The following is an 18,723-nucleotide window of genomic DNA, read 5'->3' on the forward strand; positions in this document are numbered from 1 at the left end:
CTGGTGTAAACACTTATAATCTACCTCAAAACAATTGTCGGAAAGGAGGGAGGGTGGTGTAGGAGGGTCTTTTGTATTTGTGTTGCTCTCATTGGTTAAATAAAGAAGTTGCCTTGGCCTTTTGATAGGCCAGCCCTTAGGTGGGTGCAATAGACAGAACAGAATGCTGGGGGAAAGAAAGCAGAGTCAGGCAGACACCATGACTCTCTTCTTCAAGACGGATGCTGGTTAGGCTCATGCTGGTAAGCCACAGTCAAGTGGCGATACAGATTATTAGAAATAGGTTAGATCAATATGTGAGAGTTAGCCAATAAGGGGCTGGAGATAATGGACCAGGCAGTAATTTAATTAATACAGATCTCCATGTGATTATTTCAGGCATAAGCTAGCCGAGTGGCCGGGACGACAAGCAGTCTGCCAGCCCAGGTGTAAACCAGTCAGACAGCGTAGGACATGGACCCTCTGCTCCTTTTACAACAGGAGGCGGGAAAGAAGGGGAAGACGGAAGGAAGGAAAGAAGGGAGGGAGGGAGGAAGAAGAATCATATAAAACTAAAGGAGAACAAAAAGGCAGACACCCCATTTCTTTTGTGACTTTGACAGCCTGCCTGGCAGGCTGGTCCTCTCTAACTCTGCTCTCAGGATATTTCAGGTTCTTGGGGTGAGGACCATCTTATACAGTTCCCATACCTCAAAGGGCACCATAGCCTGCTATCCACATGCAATTATTCACCAACGTTTTCCTGCCAGATGTGAAGAATGAGAGCTGAAGAAGCAAGGCTCACATTTTACATTCAAAAACAAGAAACTTTGACAGCTTGACAAAGAGCCATCCGCATCCATGTGCCGGGCGGTGGAGGTGCAAAATGTACTTGACCTATTTGCTCTTGATGAGTGACCCTTCAGAGGGGTAAACTGAAATGTTACGAATAATTACCTGACAATGTAGAAAGGGCACTAGAAAGAGCAAGGGATGGGTAGTTCTGCTTCTAGAATCCTGGGTGGGCTTCTAGGGAACAAACACAGCACTGTTTTCTTTCCTGTCTCCCCTGGTCCCCCAAATGTCAGTCAAGCAGTATCCTCAACATTCCCCATAACCGTCTGGCAATTTTACTTCTATACTGAAAACTAAACTCTAGAAGGAATTTATATGACAACAGAAAAATTAAATTCCTGGCTAAATCCTAATGTGTTCTTAATAATCTGATGTGATATAAACTCTAAGTTGCTCTAACATGACTGCCAAGGTTTTGTCACTTCATAAAAGGTTCACACAAACAGGCTCTTCTTAAAGCTATCCAAAAGCATCAAGAAATTCAAATCCTCTGGCTTAAAGTCATTAGCATTCAAAGTGCACTTTTTTAAGTACTTGATATCTGATTTGGGATAAAATGAATATTATGCCTGAAGCCTATCACTTCATTTCCTTAGCGGGCCTCCATGACTGAGTTGTATTTGGCAGGTATGAGCTAATCTCCAGTCCCCAAATCATTTTCATCTTGTACTACATCCCAGGACTGGCAAGGGGTTCTTGATAAGAAGGATTCTTTACTAATTGCGGTGAATCTGTGGTGCAGATAGACTGTAAGCCCATTGGTTTCAATTTCTTTTGCATTTGTTTATGTATAAGTATCTTCTACTTTTATGTTGATAAGTTGAAATTCAAATTTAGCCTGGAGTGTTTCATGGAAATCCATGACTTTTGTAGGTACTCAGCTTTAAATGGGACCTGTAGAGCATATTTCTTTCTCCTGAGGCTTTAGGGGTCATTATATAAAGTAGACAACGAAACTTTAAAAGCCAGAGCAATAGCCTGCTGTAGGGAAGCAGCTGTCTTATGTATTATTGCTCACAGGAACTCAGAGCTGCTGGGACTGGATGCAGAAGATTTGTACAAGATCAAGCCAACCCGGATCCCAGCCTGCAGCAGGGAGGGGCACACGAAGTCCCATCCTGAGCCAAGGAGCTGTTGGCAATTCATGACTGCTGTGGGAAGGAAGTGTTGGTTTTCTTCAGAAACAGATACCCCAAGGGGCTGGCTGCCCACACTCTAAGAGGTGGTCCTATACCTATGCACATTAAAATGGAGCATATGAAGTTGGAAGGGAAAAACAGTTGGGGAGACAGAGAAAGAGCTGTAGAGCAAGGAATGGGGAAGTGGGGCTGATTAAAATACAAATTCATGTATGAAATTCTCTCATAAAATGAGCTTATAAAGAAAAGTGTCTACCCAACCTAGAGAGAAATGGTTTTTCATATAAATTCAATAATTTTTAAGTATGTTGTGGCAGCGAGACTTGAAAATACTAAACAAAATTAACAAAGGTTTTAATTTCTTAAGATTTAAGTTTATTTATATTTCCACTCCTCTCCCTTCCTCCCTCCCTGCGCCCCCCCCCGTGTGTGTGTGTGTGTGTGTGTGTGTCTGTGTCTGTGTGTGACTGTAGGTCAGAGGACATTTTGCAGGAGTCTGTTCTCTCCTTCTGCTAGGTGGATGCTAGGAGCACAACTCAGCTTGCCGGACTTGCCGAGCACCTTTACCCAATGAGCATCCACCAGTCAAGGATTTATTATTTAAAATAAAAACTCGATGAGAAGACAAAAAAAATATCATATGATATAAAGTTTATCTTTAAAATCTAACTATTTGACCTAAATTAACAGTGGATATGACTTTTATCAGGCCCTAGTATAAGATCATGCCTTGCAGAGAAGTCATGCAAAATCATGCCCCACTCAGCCACATTTTCCTGCTCTTGTCCCTTGCTGTCCTGCTTGTTTTCTCAATATTGCTTGGTCTCCAGGTTTGTGGACCTATCTGCTACCTCTGCCTGAGCTCTCAGAAAGGATGCTCCCTCTTCATGTTCACCCCAAATGTGGGCATATCTCAGAGGAACCAAAGCACCCCCCTTTTGTCCTACTAGATACTCAACAGGATACACTCTTGCTAGTGACTCATCCTTGGTCATTATGCTCTTCCAGTTAGAATGAGCTCCCTGTGTGGAGGCTTTCTTCTGCTGATTTCTCTGCGATATCCCAGTGCCTAGACCTGTGCCTGGCACAGTGTAGGAATGCAGTGTCTGTGTGTTTACATGATTGGTTGCACAGTAATGTTAGACCCCCCACTTTTATTTTACCTGTCAGAAGTTAATTGATGGCCCCTCATTCAGGAAACACAAACAACGTGCAAACTTAATTCATACACAAAAACTCCAAGACCAAAAATACCTCATTCGATGTTTGCATTCAAAGTGTACAAAACTATATATTGTAATTACTAAGCATTTTTGAATTATGTTATTTTTTTTACTGTCTAGGATAGTGCTACTTAGTTTGACTCCCAGTCTGCATGTTAGCTTTACCTAGGGACCTGTCAGAAGTACACTTCCTTAGTCTCTGCCGCAAGCATGGGCAGTGTAGAACTCAACATTCTGTGTTTTCATAAGCCTGCAGGTGATCCCTGGGAGCCCCAAGCTGGAGAACCAATGCTCCCACGGCTCACTCTAGCTCTTTGATTTCTCATCAGCCTTTATGTCCTAGACTTTTAAGTACTATAAATGTAAAATAAGAACAGAGCATGAACCAAAGAAACAGGTTTATGTGAAGTGACAGAGAAATATATTGTGGGATCTGTGGGCTGTAAAAGATCATAGAAGCATTCCAAGACGATGATGAGAGACTTCTAAAGGCTAAACAAATCCACTGGCTGTTTCCAAACAAACCTCATTGGTCAAGGTGTCCTGCGGCAGGTCCAGTGTTATACTACTGGAGGAGAGAGCCAGCACTAGGCAGGTGTTCTTGGGGAAGGGCCAATTTTGAGTGGTATTAGGCTTGTCGGAGTTCTTGGTAGAACCCTGTCCCAAGGGCATATGCTGGAAGGGCTGACATGGAGGAATGTCTCATGGGCTTATATTAGAGTTGTGTGCACAGGGTCTCCTCAGTCAAGATTTGCCTCCACTGTTCTTTTGGTCTGATGTGACTTTGCTGCAACACTGACAAGTTTCACAGTACAAACTGTTTAAGTAGTGTTTATGTAAATCATGCATCACCTCTCTTTTTCATTAGATACCTTCTCTTTCCAATAAGCACCTGAAAAGCAAATTCTCAGATTGCAGACAGTTCTACAATAAAGAGTTAGATTGCCTTTTCTGAAAAGAAAAAGATAAACTTGATTCTTCACTCTGTTTTACATATGTGGTAGTCATCTGTCAATGCAGAATAGGAAATGGTGTCTCTGCTGTCATCCTGCATCTATCGCCTTCGCCGTCTTAGGATGGTGGGTCAGACTATGGCCCAAGCACACTTGTCCCCATATGAGGATCGGCCATGTCAAGATGCTCATCCCTGTCCTTCCAGATTGAAGACAAAGTAAGAGCAATGAAGGGGCACACAACCGACATGTAGTCAGTCTATTAATTTTCCCATATTCCAGACCAAGAGAATAAAACTGTTCTCCTTGAGTTCTAGAAACAGCAGTCCCACAGGCAGATGACTCTATCGTGTCACCAGTCCCTAAGTAATAACACTTATACCACGAAGGAACCATGAGTGTCCCTACCCCTCCCACCAACTAGCCAGGAGTTATCTCACGATAGAAAGAGAACTGGACCTAGAATAACAAGATTTCTCCAGGATCTCCCAGAGTCAGGACTGAAAACCAGGCCACAGAGGGATCAAGCATACCCTTGTCCCTGTCCCAACTCTTCCTCTATTTAAACTTGAAGTTCATGTCAAAGACCTGAAGTCAGGTCTGAGGAGGCTGCTCCCCTGTTTCCACATCATAGCTCCACTGATTAAATCCCTTTCTTGATTTTCAACAAAGTTTTCTCACTTTGGTTTCTGGATTAAGAAGGCAGTGCCCACCCCAATTACAGTTCTGTCTTCAGATGAACCCAGAATTAAACCTAAATGGTAGGATAGCATATGCAGAAACAGCAGCAAATTGAAGAAGGCATTGAACATGGACACACAATTATTCTGCTGATATTTTTGTTGAGAATATTTTGTTGGTATTTTTGGAAAGAAAATCTGAATGTCACATTATAGAATTAGTCAATTGTTCTACTAATATAATGAAGTGATTTGGTCAATAAACACCTTAAAAGTATGAAGAATCAGCTATTTTAATGCTATGTTTAATTTTCAACTATACCCAGTTCACACAAAACATTTATGATAATCCTAGTGATGAACAATCCATACAGCTTCTTATGTTTGGATTTCATATAAACCATATTTCACTGTGGATTTTTATATAAACCATATTCTACTGTGAATTTTTATATGAACTACATTCCACTGTGAATTTTTAAATAAACCACATTTCACTGGACGTCCCTTTGCAATTCACAATAAAGAAAAGCCTCAACTCTGCCTGTGGATTGCTAACATGATACACTTAGACCACGTAACTGTGGACTCATCATAGGTGCTCAGCATCACACTTTAAAGACAGCTGTTCTTCCTATTTTCCAAAACCTTGCAAATCTCTGTTACTATCCTGAATCCAAGGGCCATGGAAGACACGTCTTGAGGCTCACATGCTTCCGTGAAGCTGTAGAATTTCTCCCTGTGAGGACTTCAATAGACTGATATTCGCAGCACTGTGTATAAAAACACAGAACAACCTACATCTTAACTCCATCTGTCAAGGTGTTAATTTTGGGGTCAACAATATGATTCTAGCTGACTTTTTATTGTTGGTCAGAATATAAATGCCTGTTACAGTATTAATTACTTCATGCAGCTTTTCTATGAAGTGTCATTTTACCCCGTTTATGTGGCACCTCGCTTGCACATCCATCAAGCTGATCACCATCAAAATTCACACGGATGCTCACTGCTTGTTTCCAGTGCTGTCCCTCACGATCTCAGCCCTGTTCTTGGCTGTGGTGAATCCCTCAACAGCACTTGCAGACTGAGGACAGACCAGCTCAAGCTGGCTTAGGAGGTTATCTTTACCCCGGCCTTGAGAGGCAGTTTGTGGGGGTGCTGAATTGCAATTTCAAGGAGTACTCTTGGCAGTCAGCTACCACCCCCACTCCATCTATTCTCTTGCTTCTCTTGGGAGCCATCCAGGTTGTTCTCATCGTGCCAGTGTTGGCTCCTTTTAATTTTAGGACCTCTTTGTCCTGGGTGTTCTATCCTCTATGAGGGGAACTCACAGCTACTCGTCACGGTTAGGAGCAGCACACATAACTTCCGGGCGATCCATTCCTCCCTGTGATAACAGCGGGGAACTGGGTTGCTGTGCTCTTCTTTGTTTGTTGTTCCTTCTTTTCTTACTACAGAATCGCCTTTGATGGCCTTTAAAACCAATTAAACAGTATATAGAAATTTTAACAGGAGCCATTTTCTTTTATTTTTATGCTTCAACCCTTCTGGCCTCAGGATCTCTGGAGCCGAGCAAGCCATAGTGATGCAGGCCTAGCTACGTCTATGTGGGAGAACAAAATGAACGACCCTGAGAGTCAATGACTGGATTCTATCTGCATTTTCAGCCCAGTTGACTACTGTTCCGCCATTACTCGTATCGATAATCAACACTTAAGGAAATATATTAATATCATCAAAGTAACAAAATGATGACTTTCTGCTAGGGTTGGACCATCTCTGTCCCCTCTAAACCTAATTACAAATATGATATTAAGACGTGGACTCCTTTGGACTGTGGGAGTGGGGTTAGTGTCATAAACATATTCATGACTGATTACTATAGTCAAACAGGAAAATAGTTCACCTTAATATATAGGCGCATAGATAATATAGACCACAAAATATTTCTCTGGTGTGAGGATTATTTTGAGCTATTGTTTCAAGAAACAGTGGGCCCATCATTTGCAATTTTAGGCATGGAATCCCTTCTATAACACAAAGACATGGTCTTAATCTCCTCAGGGAAAGACAGCAACATGGTGCCTTCTTAGAAACAGGTGCCAGGCCCTTCCAACTCCTAACCTCCTGCCAATGCCACCTTTGATGGCCCAGCTTCCAGAACAGTGAGGAACACTTCCCCTTGCACTAGACATGACCAGTGCTGAGCATTTGTCACTATATAAATTCACTGAGGGGGAGGCATTTATTTACCAAGGAAAGTGCTTGAAATGACTGTACTGACATCATAACCTGGGGCCAGACATTGTGAAAGAGAAATTAAAAATACCTTTGGCTTTTTAAACCTTCTTTTGCTCTGAAAATTAGAAAACAACCTACCTCAGGACCCAGCAAAACTACTTTTATGTATACACCCAAAGGATGCTCAATCATACCACAAGGGTATATGCTCAACTATGTTTATTGCAGCATTGTTTGTCATAGCCAGAACCTGGAAACAACCTAAATACTGGATAAAGAAGATGTGGTACATTTACACAATGGAGTATTATGCAGTATAAAAAAATAATGACATCTTGACATTTGCAGGCAAATGGATGAATCTAGAAAACATCATATTGAGTGAGATAAGCAAGTAAGTGACTTTTAGACATAAAGCAAAGAAAAACCAGCCTACAATTCATGACCCCAGAAAATGCAGACAACAATAGGACTCTGAGAGAGACATACATGGATCTACATAAGAAGGAGAAAAAGACAAGATCTCCTGAGTAAATTGGGAGTGTGGGGGTCATGGGAGAAGGGAAGGGGGAGGAAGGGAGGGGAACAGAGAAAAACATATAGTTCAATAAAAACAATTTGAAAACTAGTCTGGGTACAGTATCATCAATAAAACTTCCAAATTCTTGTTTAAAAAAAACTGCGTGCTTGAAAATATAGTCAAGAAAAATGCATTTAAGAACATAAGAAACTAAAAGAAAGCAAAGTGTGTGCCCCTAGTTGTATACCCAAGCCGAACATAGCTTGCCACTGTCTTTATCACCCCAGCTCTGAAAACATTTAACTTAGTGTTCAAGGCCCATGCATCGTCGGCAATCCTTCTGTCTGCTCCACTGTGGTCTCTGTTTGATCATGTTTATTTACTACTGCATGCACTTGCCTCACTTCAACAACTGTGTATTGTCAGGATGTCACCCTGTGCCTTAGAGATTCCATCCCCAGTCAAATTATGAACTAAGTTTGTACGGAGTCAGTTAACAAGCATAACTGTTCGCTAGCCTTGGGCGGAGTCGCTGCCATTACCTGAACCTCTGGCCCCTTCGGAATCGCTCCTGCTGCTTGTGTCCAGAATGACCGCCAGCCCCACGGAGTTCGCTGGCAGGATGTGGCTGCTGAGGTCCACCCTCGTCAAGCTCCCGGGTTCCCAGACAGAGCCCCCTGAGATGTTGTGGAGCTTGTCCTCTCCAGAAGCGTTTGTCTCAAGACTTTTTCTCCATGGTCTCTGCACTATGTGAACTATGCTCTGCTGTTCCAGGTCACAGCTCTGGGGAGGGGCAGGCAGAAAGACAAGAAATGGAAAGCGTTATACACAGGTAGAGCTTATGTCATCCCAGGTTGAGAGTACGCAAACTAGTGTAAAGGCTACGTAACTTCCGTGCCTTAGTGGGAGTGGCTCTGAGTGGAAAGCAGGGTGTGTTTGATTGACTTAAAAACACTCTGCCAGTGGGGCCACAGAACTTATAAACTGCATGTGACAGACAGGTCACATAGGACTGGGGGTGGGAGTGGACATTTGAAGGAAAGCGGAGCACAAAAACAGAAAACTATGGAAACATGAAATGTTTATGAAACCTCGTCAGAAAGCAGATTAATGTGTCTTAAGTGCCCTGCAAATGATCATTTAAGGCTGATTTACCTCTCAAGTGCTTTGTCCTTAACTCATTTAATTTAAACACCCATAGTTGTTTCTGCTTTTTAAAAGTACTGAAGGTCATCATCAATTACTGGGCATTTCTGCACAGAATTATAATGACTGTTTATGGCAGGTTGTACACCTTACTTCCTGTCCCTGCGGCCACTAGCCGCGTTCTGCAGTACCAGTGGGGCAGGTACTGCAGGGTTTGTTTGCCCCTGTGATCAAAATCAGTGAATATTTACTACAGAACCTTTTGTACTCCTGTCTTGTTCTTCATGAACAGGAATCTGTAAGGTCTAGAATAAAAATTAAGAGTTGATATTTGCTAAGACAAGACCTAGACAACCCTAGATCCAGTCCTAGTTCAGGATAATAGAAGCATCGTTTTTTGTGAAATTTCTAACTGCTGTGACCTGGCTTGTTCTCTAATGCCCACATCTCTGTGTTCTTCGGCTTGCTACTATTCTCTGTCATTGTGGGAATGGTGGACAGATACCTGTGTACAATACAACCACATAAAAGACACAATGCACTCTTCCTCCTTTGCTGTCTTCCTCGAGCAATCTCTTCATTGTTGCTATCAAATCACTTTCGGAACAGTGACCTCTGCTACTCAACTGAATCCACTGCCAAGCACACTGTGGCTTGGTGTTGCCTTCTCCAGTCAGAGGGTCATTAGAATGCTACCAAGCCAAATGTCTTGCCATCCTCCAGCTCTGGCCTCTATTATACTGACAGGTTGTCTCCCCACAATGGCTCCTACTAGGGTCACTATCTGCCACCCTCCTTATCATTCAAGAGGACAGCCCCCTATCTTATGTACTCTACTTCAAACAAAGCACTGCCTGGCAACTCCTACAGCATCTCGGGGACCCCCAACCCCACTTTTAATGCTGATTTCCATTCTCTGATATTGGTCAGGCTTCAGTCCCTGCATGGGGCTTATCCTCCCTGCCTTGTGACATCCAGCAAGGTGTCCAGAGTGACCAAGTAGGCATCAGAAATAATCTTCTCACCTCTAGTACCCTTATGACCTCATCGTCACCTCCCCATATGAGGCTATCGTTATTATTATGACTTGGTAAGTATTCTCTATATGTCTGGTTTCTGTCTGTTCCAGGCTGCTACATACAAATCTTTGGTGTGTGTATCATACTATCACATGACTAGTGTATTTATTCCTTTCTCTTTTCCAGACCTCTGTCAAGTGCTTTTTATGCCCTTTCTGTGTACAGAAGGGCCATCCTCCACAAGCATCCATGGTTATGTATGGAACTGTGTTAGTAGGCCCCCAACGAGATCTTTCTTCACACCTGCATTTTATGTTAGCCATGTGAATGACTTTACACTACTGATGTTAGCAGACAGGAAGGAATCGAGGCTTGGAATGGGTTTGCCTGGCTGCTTGGGTCCTCCAATAGAATATGCTGAGAAGTTTTCTCTACTACAGCTCGGGAGCCATGGCTGTATCTGTGGTATAGCCTGAGTCCAGCCACAGAAGTGCAAGTGCTGCCCTGAGTGAAGACCCCTTTAAACGAAGCTAGCTCTGGCCTCAGCCCCGGCCCCCTGATGGCATGAAGATGTGTGAGAACACAGATTTGGGGCAACTGCTCCTGTGGTTCTGTCCTCAGAAGTAAAAGCAGACGGCACCCCAATGTCCATCGCACTGGAGCAGGAGCCATACCATCACTCCGTGTCTCAGGATGGGCTCTTATGTAGAACCCAGGAACCTTACACCCATAGCCAGAGTCCCGGCAGGCTGAGCCCTAAGACCTGAGCACACTGAAGCACAGGCGAGTGAGAATGGAGTCTTGCCAGGAGAAGGGAAAGAGTAGGAGGAGGCCTCAGCACAGCCATATCCCAAGGGAGACACAGGTTTATTCTGTTATCCATGTTCAGAACTGAAGTTCTAGAAAAAAAAAGTGGCACCTTTCTCATCTGAGTCCCCAATACTTTGCCTGCCAAGGTCTAATCACAGAGTTTACAGCTTACATAGTGTGTATGTGTGTGTGTGATGTGTCTCTCTGGGTGTGTTGTGTTGTGTGTGTTATTATGTGTGTGTATGTGGTATGTTATGTGTGTTGTGGTATGCTGTGTGTGTAGGGGGGAGAGAGAGCGATGCATGCAATCCAAGACGATTCAGAAAATTAGAAAACATTTATAGTTATGACTGGTCATACTTACAAAGGCTTACAGAGTATTCTGAGCCCAAGGATGTGGGAATTGAAAAACTAAATGACTGAAGGGAAACTACTGAGCAGATGAGTGAGTGGCTGGATGGATATTAAGAGTCCTGTGTCCTGTCCCTCTAGTGCTTCGTGGAAAGTTGGCACAGTGTGGAAAGATCCACGAGGATCAACTACAATATATTTGCCTTCTCTGCACTTGTCAGTTTCTGCATGATGGGGGTATTTTCCCTCCCTCTGCTCAGCTTTCCATATTGACGATAATGCTGTCAGCACTGACCACTGTTCTGGAGACTTAGAGACATGTAAAGGACCCAATATACATCGTGCATCAGTCTCCAAAATGGAAGGCTGTGGCCCCCTATATTTTATATGACTGCAGCCTCAGAATTCTATTTAGCTGTTCCACTCCAAACAACCTTGTGGAAAACATACAGAGAAGGAAGAACATGCATAAAATATGACTGTGGAAATTTAGCAAAATCTCAGCTTTCTATGATCAAAAATTTAATTTAAAAACCACTCTCCGTGTACGAGATTCCCTGGGATGCAAAAGGAGCCAGGCATATTTTCTAGGGCAAGCGTGGAAGAAATCAGAGAGACGCGTCACACTCTCCTCTCACGTCCAGACTTCCCTGGCTTCCAGAAGGCTCTGTGAAGGGATTCAGTAGCTACAGTGGTATTTATAGAACATATTTCCACATCTCTATCCATGGTTTTGAGATCTGTAATTGCTTAATTCTTTAACTCTCTCACAGAAAGCACTGTTGATCCAGAGGTCCCTTTGCCAGATGGCGCACTTGCATGTCATGCCAACACAGCCCAGAGCCACACTAATGGCCAATCCCATGGACAATAAGCTGGATAAAGTTCAGCCGTGTGGCCATTCCAAAGCCCCAGCAATATGTACTTCACACAATATTCACAAACGCCTCACAAATTTCAGACAGAGAGATTTTGGGTGGAAAGAAAGAAAAGTGCAGTGATTCAATATGATTGCAAAGTCTTTGGAGTAAAAACAATCCCCCAAAGACACTAAAATTCTTGGGAAAAAAAGCAAAGAAAAGATGTTGCTTAATAAGCAGACAGCAGCTGGGTAGTGGTGGTACACACCTTTAATCCCAGTACTCAGGAGGCAGAGGCAGGCAGATCTCTGTGAGTTCGAGGCCAGCCTGATTTACAAGAGCTAGTTCCAGAAGAAACCCTGTCTTGAAAACAAACAAAGAACCAGACAATGTATACTCATTTTGTATTTGTTTATAATAATTTACTTCCCTCAGAATAAGGGCAGTAGTTCTGTGAGCAAAGAAAGCAGATATTCATCCATATGGGCAAGGTCTTATGTTTCCATCAGAGCTGTGGTCCAGGCTCCCTCCAAAAGGACCTTCAGTACAGTGTGAATAACTTTGGAAAATATTAACTGACTCTCATCTGGGCAGTCACTATCTGACAACACCCCTGAACAAAACACAAAACCAGGTTTTCTCTTTCTTTTAAAAAAGGCCCTTTAGAAGGCACATTTTTCCAAATATTTCAGAACTTGGTACTTTAATTAAGACCGTGGAAACAAGAAAATTTTAAAAACTTGATGATGCTTATCGATAAAACAACTCCTGCTCCTACGGGTCAGGGATAATTTTGCAAAAAGGGCAGAAAGGCTGCAAGGGCCAGAGGATCAAGGAGTTCTCTGTGAGACCTTGTCTCCAAGGAATGTGAGGAAATACACCCAGAAGGTCTCACCAACATCACTGCCTGAAAAGAAGCTGATTAAGGAAAACACCAACAGACATGCCAACACGGACAGAAAAATGCTTAGCCCTACCCAGGAAGTTTGGGAACAAAGGAATGCAGACTGTGGAGGAGTAGTCTTCATCTGAGTGGTTGTCCAACACCAAACGGTCAGCCTGAAAACATATATACAGTAATGTTATACAGACTGGACTTAGGAGTATGTGTGGATGTTTGTGTGTGCATGTGTGCATGTGTGTTTATAAAGGAAGCAGGAGGGAGCTTGCATCCTCTTTGCCTTCTGTTCTTGGGATGAAGGCAGATGCAGTCAGAGGCCCACACTAGACTGCCACCTTAGCACTGAGCTTGGGCTTCTCAAACGGCAGGACTGCAGAAACAGATTTCTGTTCACTATAAATTTTCCAGTGTAAGGTATTTGTGTAGCCACACATTCTAGTCCCAGGCGATCCTGTTAATGGGTCAGAGCTGTGCACACAGAGCTGATTGTGCGTCATCGATTGTGGCCACTGCTGCTCTTCTCACGTCTGCTGTGTGGAAGACAAAGAGCCACAGAGAAGTTAAAAACGGGCCTGAGGCCACCCATCTTCAGTGTAAAGGAGGCTACTAACAGCTTTGTTCAGCTGAGTCTGAAACAGATGGAGACACGGCTGGGGCAGAGCAGGGTAGTCTACACAGGGCTAGAGAGAGAAGCGGGTCCAGAAAACCCAGCAGGACCAGCATAGGTAGAAAGGATGAAGGAAAGAGCCCAAGGCCTGGCATGTGACACTCCAGAAAAGACACTTCTCAGGCAAGGACAACTGACCTGAGCTCAGTGCCCAGGCCTGGAGACACATAGATGCTGTCCCAGCGCTGGGGGGCAGAAACAGCCTGAATCCTAGGACTCAGTGGCCACCTAACATAACTTATTTGGTTAGCTCCAGGCCAATAAGAAACCATGTCTATAATAAGAAGTAAAAACTGCCTGAGGAATGACACCTGAGGTTAAACCTCTACAGAGGCTCAGAACAGGCTTAGGCCATGAAGGTGGGCAGGGCTACAACTGTTTTGATTTTTTTTTTGTTTTTTGTTTTTTTTTTTTTTAACCAACAAGACCCTCTTTGTGTGCATGTTACTAGTCAGTTCAACCTTCTGGAAACACCCTTGTATTTCCTTGTTTTTGAAAATTTAATTTAAAAAGTGTGTATGTATGGGTATGAATGAGGATGTATGCATGGGTATGAACTTGTGAAGATGTATGCGTGGGTGTGAACGCATGTGAGAATGTATGCACGGGTGTGAACTGTGTGAGGATGTATGCATGGGTTTGAGTGTGTGTGAGGATGTATGCATGGGTGTGAACGTGTGTGAGGATGTATGCGTGGGTATGAATGCATGTGAGAATGTATTGTGTGGCTTGTGCAAGTGTGTGTCTGCGTGTGTGGTGGAAACCCAGGAAAGCACTGAGTGCCTTCTCTGTCACTCCACACCTTATTCTTCTGAGGTCTGGCCTCTCCTTGAACATTGAAGTCGCATTTAGTTTTCAGCCGGCTGGAAGCCAGCAAGCCCTTCTGTTTCCATTCCCCATTGGCTGGGGCTGTTCAGCTATTCTGTGGGTGCTGGGAGATGAACTCAGGCCCTCACTCTTTACTGCTGAGTCATCTCTGTGGCTTCTCTTTCTGGTCTTTTGTCTGCAGACTTCAGTGAGGATCTGCCCACAATACTCTGTCTCGGGGTTGGCTGAACTTGACCAAAGGACACAGCTGGTCCTTCAGAGGCAGCACCCACTTCACGGGTGTCCACTTAACACTCATGAGCAGGAAATGAAAAGGCCAGGTCTGTAGGTGCTATGATCTGTCTTGCAGCCCACCGTGCTATTAGATAGCCCAGGCTAGACTGTGCACCACACTGGCTCCCTGTGTGAGAGACCTCCTGGAACAGAAACTCCCAACAACTTGGCTTTTACAATTTCACTCATCAGTCTAGTGTGTGGTCCCTCCTCGGCTAACGTCTGGTCGGTGACTAGGTCAGGCTATCTTCAGCCTCTCAACGTTACTCCTCTTTAGTCCCCTTAGTCTGTTAACTCTACCCCACCACACAAAGTGTTTCAGAGTACGTTAGTAGCAAACTACCACACTCTCTAGTGCATACATTTGGCCTTTAAAATCAGACCATCTCTGATTTTTTTTTTGAAATTTTAATTTAAATATTTTTTAGAAAGCAGTATGATCAGTCAGAAGTTTTCAGACAAAAATACTCTAAATAAATATTTTTATCTGATAAGTTATTAATCCATATTTTAATTTTAAAAATTATTTTTTCATTAAAGAATTCCTTCTTAGGTAATTTTAAAGGGACATTTTTTTTACAGCATTTCCCCTTTTGACTGAGAAGATTCTGCGTGATTACTCCTTCTGCTTTCCTGAAGACAGCTCCTGGCACACGTTTTTCTAAGCCCCTCGGAGTTTTTAATAATGTATTTGGATGTCAAAGAAAGATAAAATGGCAGTTATTTAGGAAGTCACTTATGGTGTCTTTTAATGGATAAGAATCATTTCATTTGGTTGCTATGTAGAGGCAACCTGTGTCTGGAGATTTTCAGAACCAGCAAAGTAACCACAAAGGCCCTGTTCCCAGTGGCTTCATGGTCTTTACTCCTGGGTTCCTGCCATAGTCCTCAGCGAACACCAAATGCCAATTTATATTAATTGGGATAGAAAAACAAAAGCTAACCCTTCTCTTCATCCTTATCCTTCATTTCTTAAGACTAAAAAACGGGTTCTTTGTGATTTGTGCTTTGAATCATTTCCTATTCCTCATGACTTTTTTTTATAATCAAAGAAATGACATGACATAGAGATAGGCCCCCTCCCTGGTTGCCAAAGGCAGGGTAACACAATTACTAGGAAATGTCCGCTAGCCACTCTCTAATTACCAGAGCAGGTCTGAGCCTTGTCACTCATGTCGCTCCCACGGCAGGCTGGACCTCTTCCTGCTCGTTAAGACCTGAACCAGAGGGAACTCAACAGGGTGGGGCGGAAGGACACTGACCGTGCTGCATGTGAACTGTGGCAGTGAACGGCACATCTGAGGAAAGTCGGCACCGTTCTGTAAACAATGTTTGAGATCGATCCTTTTCTAAATGCAAAGAATATCAGTCATGAAACCTACACCCATTAACCATGTTATAATTATATTTTCTTAAGTTAAATATTTTAGTTAACATTCTTAAAGTGTGTGGCTTTAATCCACCCCCATTCCTCCCCTGTGACTCCTCTCCTGCTCATTTCTTTTCACATGCTTTCTCGCTCGCTCTCTCCAGTGGTCACTGAATTTATTTAGTGCCTTCTGTGTACAGGTATACAATCACCTTCTAAACCATGGGCACCCTCTTGGGGCCGGGTTCTCTGAAGGAAGTGACTCTCCTCCCTAGGAGCCTTCTACTGCAATGGATGCTCCTATAGCTGTGGGACTTCCTGAGCCCCTCCCTCATCCAGGCTGGGAATTTGGCTGGCTTTAGCTTGCGTATGTTTTATACCTATACTTCTGACTGTTAAAATTATGTTGTAAAATATAAATCTTTCAGAAAATACTCACAAGCATCATTTAACTGTTATTTTATTACTAATTATAATAAATATTATAAATAATATATGTTTCCAGAGTCTTAAATACAGAATTAAGTTAATTTTCCAAGTCACTCTGCATGTTTCATAGAATTACTGGGGCTAACAAATATACTTTCTTCATGAGTACAGAAGGAAAAACTGATGAATCCCACAGGATATGACAGTCTATGACTATAGTCTCAGCACTTTGAAGGCTAAGGTATGAGGATCATAAGTCCAAAGTCATCTTCGACTACATACAGCAAGACAGTAATCCTGTCTTAAAACAAACAACTGAAATGCTGGGTGACATCGTAACTTCTTCCTCATTGTATTTTAGCTCAAAATGACCCACCCTGGCATGAGAGACATAAAGTGTGCAAATGTCTTAAAATTCCTCATTTCATACACCAACTCTCTCTTTTGTGTTCCCTTTCGCCAAACTCGAGGGGGACAGCTATGGCCAAGCAGATTTTACTAGTGACAGGAAGAAGAAGTACTTCACAGTAGAAGGGCAGTTTCTTAAGAATGAGAGATGAGAAAGATGGAAACACCTTTGCAACCTGTTAGAGAGCCAAGGCATGTGGTGGACAGTCAGTCGTCAGACCAGATGGGAAAGGGAGTGGAGTCAACAGGATGTATGGCCATTTCCTTGCAGAGAAGATTGAAGCCCCAGAGACTCCATTGTCTGTTTTTGCTTCCCAGCCTTATGACGTGAAAAACCTTTGCTCCATGCTTGGGCTCCATGACACACTTTGTTGCTACAGGCTCGAAGCAGCTGGGCCAAGGCCCTGTGACTGGGAGCTAGGAGCTGACACCATCTTTCCTCCTCTTACTATGATTTACTTAGGCATTTTGTTATAGCAGCAGGAAGCTGACACATACTCCCTGTTCATTGCTAGACAGATATGCTCTGCCAAGCCAAGCTACCGTCTTCTCCTCTCCATGCTTTTCATCCTCTTCTTCATCCTTTCTATATTTGTGCTTCCTTTAAGAATGTGATGTTGGGCTGGGCAGTGGTGGCACATGCATGTAATCCCAGCACTCGGGAGGCAGAGGCAGGTGGATCTCTGTGAGTTAGGGGCCAGCCTGGTCTATGAGAGCTAGTTCCAGGACAGGTTTCAAAGCTATAGTGAAACCTGGTCTCAAAAAAATTTGTGATGTCATAGGATGAGCTTCCCATCCTTTTCTAATAAGACATGTCTTCCAGGTTGCACTTCTGTGATGCCTAATATAGGGCTCATTTATCCCTACCAATTCAGAACTAAAAAACACCTGGAGTATTTGATGCTTGAGCTATACACTTCTATGAATCAAGCTCCAGACTTACCATACGTTAAAACCTTACCCCCAATGGCATGATGTTAGAAGCAAGGGCTCCTAGGTTGAGTAGAAGAAGAGGGTGCAGTTCTCATGAATGGGATTAGTGTCCTTATAGGAGGAAACACTGTGCTCTGCTGTGTGGGTATCAGGTAAACCCCATCTGCACACCAGGAAGCAGCTGTTTGGATCTCTCAAGAACAGTGCTCTAGAACATGAGCTACGAGTGGTATTTCAGCCATTCGATCAGTTGACCTGCTGTAAAACCAGAGCTGAAGAAGAAAGCTGAGGGCAGATGGCTACAAACGCAGGAGTGCATATTAATTAGCTCCTGGCCGCAATATGTCAGTAATGGGTCTACAGAAGAAAATCAGTTTACCTCAGGTTTTAAATGAATGGCTAGGCAACATAGGAAATGCTTAGATCTAGTCAGTGGACAACCAAAAGAACAGTTTTGAGCCTTCTCCCCCAACACACCTAAACTAGGAGCTTCCATTGGAGAAGTTGAGACAGCAGAGACATCACTCATTCAGCTATATACATGACATGAAGCTGTAAGAAAAAAATCTACACTAATAAGCAATGAGAAAAAAAACAGTCCACTTTGCATTGATTGCCACAGAATAATGCTGGGGACTGCAACTGATAACTAATTTCCTACAGTTCTGGGGGTCAGAAAGCCCAAGATTAAGTGATAGTAGCCAGCAAGGGCCTTCTTGATGCGTCATCCCATTACGTAGGCAGACAGAGAAGGGGACAGAGAACAGGACCTGGAATCAAAGCTTCTGTCCTTTTGCTACGGGGTTAACCACACTTGAGCACAGAGACCTCATGTCCAATACTAACATGGATGCACGGAAGATCAAGTGTGCTACATGAGGACTTTGGGGCACATTAAAATCACAGAACGGAAACCATTTACCCCTGAATGTTCAGAATCTCTCCTTAAATCAAGCACGCACCACCTCACAGCTGCTCAGGTCTAAGCCCTTTGCTTTCTTTGGACACTGAGTGGAGCTGGAGCCCTTGTGCGGCACTAGGTTGTGGGGAGAAGAGGCAAGTTGACTAAATCAAGCAAGAAACAAGCACAGACAGGCATTTCTATTTATTTATTTTAACAACTGACAGAGATAAAC

At 43.3% G+C, this 18,723-nt stretch overlaps 1 protein-coding gene across 3 annotated transcripts in view; it reads right to left on the reverse strand.

The window, feature by feature from the left end:
- Prkn (parkin RBR E3 ubiquitin protein ligase) overlaps positions 1-18,723 on the reverse strand; it is a 1,186,369-nt gene that overhangs the window by 799,234 nt on the left and 368,412 nt on the right. For all 3 annotated transcript variants that reach the window (XM_085687456.2, XM_085687459.2, XM_085687454.2), the window contains exon 3: positions 8,136-8,376. In XM_085687456.2, the coding sequence (XP_085543582.1) occupies positions 8,136-8,376 (241 nt within the window). The remainder of the gene's footprint in view (positions 1-8,135; positions 8,377-18,723) is intronic.

This window comes from Myodes glareolus, chromosome 1, assembly GCF_982192425.1.
Source record: "Myodes glareolus chromosome 1, mMyoGla1.1, whole genome shotgun sequence".
Classification (NCBI taxonomy): domain Eukaryota; kingdom Metazoa; phylum Chordata; class Mammalia; order Rodentia; family Cricetidae; genus Myodes; species Myodes glareolus.